Source organism: Triticum dicoccoides, chromosome 1A, assembly GCF_002162155.2.
Source record: "Triticum dicoccoides isolate Atlit2015 ecotype Zavitan chromosome 1A, WEW_v2.0, whole genome shotgun sequence".
NCBI classification, from domain to species: domain Eukaryota; kingdom Viridiplantae; phylum Streptophyta; class Magnoliopsida; order Poales; family Poaceae; genus Triticum; species Triticum dicoccoides.
The window spans coordinates 533,140,246-533,144,248 of record NC_041380.1 but is presented as its reverse complement, the minus strand read 5'-3'; the positions used below and the strand labels follow the sequence as shown (position 1 = coordinate 533,144,248).

General features: G+C 50.1%; 1 protein-coding gene across 1 annotated transcript; it reads right to left on the bottom strand.

The window, feature by feature from the left end:
- Positions 1–1,077: 1,077 nt before the first annotated feature.
- On the bottom strand, positions 1,078–2,939 carry LOC119286438 (tyrosine decarboxylase-like). Its single transcript, XM_037565820.1, has one exon. It carries the CDS (start codon positions 2,861–2,863, stop codon positions 1,130–1,132), a length of 1,734 nt encoding a protein of 577 aa, XP_037421717.1. The 5' UTR covers positions 2,864–2,939; the 3' UTR covers positions 1,078–1,129.
- Between the last annotated feature and the right edge of the window lie 1,064 nt (positions 2,940–4,003).

Here is a 4,003-nt window from a genome sequence, read left to right as displayed (position 1 = left end):
TTTTGTGATGATATATTTTCTTCCATTGCAATGCCCGGACCTATTTGGGATGTCACTAAAATCACATACACCACTCCTCTTCCATCCAGTGATGGTGCCAATCTGAAGTAGGCACCATCGAAGGACATCACTATGACTTTTTCAACTCTATACTCCATGGTCTGAACACCAACAATCTTTTTTTTAAACCACATACAACAAACATGTGCTTTTTTAAGATAAAGAGCTTCTCAAATTGTTCTTGCTTTCAAAAAGTATTCACAGTATTAAAGATGTTCATGCTTTAAAAAAAGCTCAAAATTCCAACACAATGTTCCATTTTTACATGAGTTCAAAAATATTCCCATTGCAATTAGAAATATATAAATATTAAAAAATGTTCATTTTTTAAATAATAATATATTTATTTTTTCCAAAAAAACCGATTGACAGACTATTCCATGCACTACTACTCTTCCATCAGATAGGGTGGCTCCTTCACATCCACAGTTGATGCTTCGAAAAGCGATAATTGGTGTAACCTTATTACCAATGTTTATCAAGATTGGATATAAGAAATGGTGCTTGATGATAGACAGAGCAGGTTTTCTGATATTTTTTTCCGCCCAATGCAACACATGGGCATTTGTACTAGTTATTTCAATATGACAAAAATAATAGATGGGAATGTGAATATTTTGAATATGAAATAATCAATTTTTTAATCAATGAAATATGGCTAAAATATTGTTACTTTTGAGTCTTCTGTTAACTTTTTTGAAATTTCATTGAAAACAAAGATTTGTGAAAAAATAAAACTATCTAAGAAAAAATATAATAATAAATATTTTGAAATTTCCAGATTAAATAGAAAGTGACATTGTTTAAAATTCATCCCAAATGCTAATTTGTAATTCAGCAAATGAAGTTGTCTGGGAATGATAGAGAAAAGCTGAGCAATACAGAAACACCACATTAGGAAAAAAAAACTTATGAAAATGCTGCAAAAAATATACTTGTGAAAACACATGATTGATCCATGTCTGCTTCAGTTATAAATGATTTTGTGTTGTGACGTCTCCAAGCCATTGATACACCTTCACATCCAAATCCAATATTTATTTATTTTTGAAAGTATCCAAATCCAATATTAGTCCATGGACAGGAAGATGCGCGGAACGCCAACGCGTGGTACGAAAGCCAACGCGTAGGAACGAATCACGTGGTACGCAGTGCGCGGCGGTGAGCTCCATTTCTCATGCACGCTGGTCTCCATGCGACGGGCATCCTCAACCGTACGCCCCTTCGAACGAGCAGCCGGAGCGACGCCGGCGCCCGCCGGGGTCAGCACCGCGTCGGCTTGCTCCTGCACGATGCTCCACGCCTCCCGGACGTGCCGCTCCTCCGTCAGCGAGTTCCCGATGGCGCACCGCAGCACGTACATGCCGCCCACCACCGCGCAGCTCATGTACGCGCGCCCCGTCGCGTTCACCGCCTCCAGCAGCCTCCGGTTGAGCTCGTTCGTCGTGGCCTCGGCCGTGCCGTCATCGGCGGCGTCGGTGGCGGGGCGGAGGCGGAAGCAGACGAGTCCGAACCGCGCCGGCACGGGCACCTCGAACCGCGGGTCAGCGCGCACCATGGCCTCGAAGGCCGCGGCCATGCGCACGTGGGCGCGCACGAAGCCGCGGAGGCCCTCCACGCCGTGGCAGCGGAGCACGAGCCACAGCTTCAGCGCGCGGAACCGGCGGCTCAGCGCCACCTGCCAGTCCTTGTAGTCCACGACGGCGGATGCCGCCGCGTCCTTGAGGATCACGTCATCGTCGGTGCCGAGCGCCGCCACGAGCGCCGTGGGATGCCGCACCCACAGCGCGCAGCAGTCCATGTTCGCCAGGAGCCACTTGTGCGGGTTCGTGCTGAACGAGTCCACGGCCTCGGCGCCGGCGGCGATGTGGCTGAACTCCGGGCAAATGCACGCGGCGCCGGCGTAGGCCGCGTCCACGTGCACCCACACGCCGTGCCCCGCCACTGCGGCGCACAGCTCCCGGAGAGGGTCGACCGCCGCCGTCGGAGTGGTCCCCACAGTCGCGCACAGGAAGAGAGGGACCCTCCCCGCCGCCTCGTCGGCGCAGACGGCGGCCTGCAGTGCCGCCGGCGACAGCGTGAAGCCGCTCTCGCGGCACGTCGGTATCACCCGGCAGTTCGCCCGGCGAATGCCGGCGACGTGCGCGGCCTTCTTGAACGAGAAGTGGGTCTGGTCGGAGCAGTAGACGACGAGGTCGCCCATCCTCTCGTCGCCTCTTAGTTCGGCGAGCTTCCGGTCCCTCGCGGCGACGATGGTGCAGAGCATGGCCTCGCACGAAGTCCCCAGCAGCGTGCCGCCGCCGCCACCGCAGAAGAGCAGCTGCTCCGGGAGGTGCAGCGCCTTCCCGAGCCAATCTGTAACAACGGTCTCTAGCTCGGTGGCCGCCGGCGAGGCGGCCCAGGTGAAAGGGTTGATGTTGAGGCCCGCGGCTAGGGCCTCGCCGAGCGCGCCCACATTGCTGGCCGTCGCCGCGAAGTGCGCGAAATGACGGGGGCTCTGCCAGTGGGTGACGCCGGGAAGGATGAGCTCGCGGACGTCGCGCAGCGCCGAGGCGAGCGCGTCGGGCTCCGGCCACGACGGCGCCGTGTCGGGAAGCTGCCGGGCTAGGAACCCGGGAGCGACGGTCGGGCGAACAGGGTACTCGTCAATGCGGTCGTAGTAGTCCGCGATGAAGTCCACAACTTGACGTCCCTGACGACGGAACTCGCCGGCGTCTAGCGGAAGGGGTCCAACTCCGAGCGTAGGCGTAGCAGCCGCAGCCGGGGGTGAGCCGGTGTCGTTGGCGTGGTTGAAGCTTGCCATGGCAGGGGGCAAGAGCTAGAACTTGATCGACTGGAGTGCCTACACTGGGTTATGAGCCTGTGACTCTGCAGAAGAAGGCGTGGAGTGTGGCTCATTTAAAGGCCGGCGTGCATCGCTGCATGCATTTTTTTTCTTCTGATGATAAGTGTCACATTATATTTTTTTCTAAAATAATAAGTACCACATGTGTGACACGCAGCACTCGGGCCATGACGTTTTTTGAACTAAAATTATCGTTCAAAAGAAAAAATAAACCAAAACTTGCCATCCGAAAAAAAAGTTATCATGCTCAACAACTAAACTTGTCATCTCCACGTCACTAAATTTATATCATAAAAAACGTTGTTGCCATGTGTTCATGCCACACGTGTGACAATTGTGAGGATCCTAGTTTTAAGGACTTTGCTACCCCTACATCTTAATAATCTCATATACTAGTACATAGTACTATACTCAGGATCCTATTATTATTAGTGAGGAGTTGATAGGGAAAGTACCCTTCTGAGTTCGAGCTCAAATTAGTTCAGATGAACAGTAAAAAATCAGAAAAATTTGTGATAAACTTTGACAAAGGTTCTAAGTGTTTGCAAATTTTTATCATGAGATCATATTTGTGGAAGCCGTGGCAATTAAAATAAAACCATTGCTCCAAAATGCTTTCGAAGGTAGCATTTTCGGAGCTTCAATTGTTTTGTCACACCTTCCACAAATGTGATGTCTGATGAAAATTTGCAAGCACTTATAACATTTATCATAGTTTACCAGAAGAAAATTTCTGTTTTTACTGTTCATCTGAGATAATTTGAGCTTGAGGTCAGAAATGCCATGTCCCCGCCTTACTGGTTTAGTTTCGCCTCACCTCTCAGCCCCTTCATGCTGGTTTTTTCTCGCTCCCGCTAGGACTAAATCGATTTGCGTGAACTTTTTTGTTTGTTTTTTTCATGCTTGTTTTAGGGCATCTCCAATGACAACCCACAAAAAGCCTCCCGCATTTGTCCGCGGACAGAGGTGTCAGTCCGCGGACACGGATGCGGGAGATCGTCATCTAACGCTAGCCACATACATTTTCACAACTCAAAACAACCGGACGAAATTCGTGCAAACACGGCGGATTTTATTGAAAATGGGATAATTTGTACA

Bases quoted from the DNA above. Each gene is read 5' to 3' on its own strand.
- LOC119286438 (XM_037565820.1), bottom strand. From the start codon at position 2,863: ATGGCAAGCTTCAACCACGCCAACGACACCGGCTCACCCCCGGCTGCG.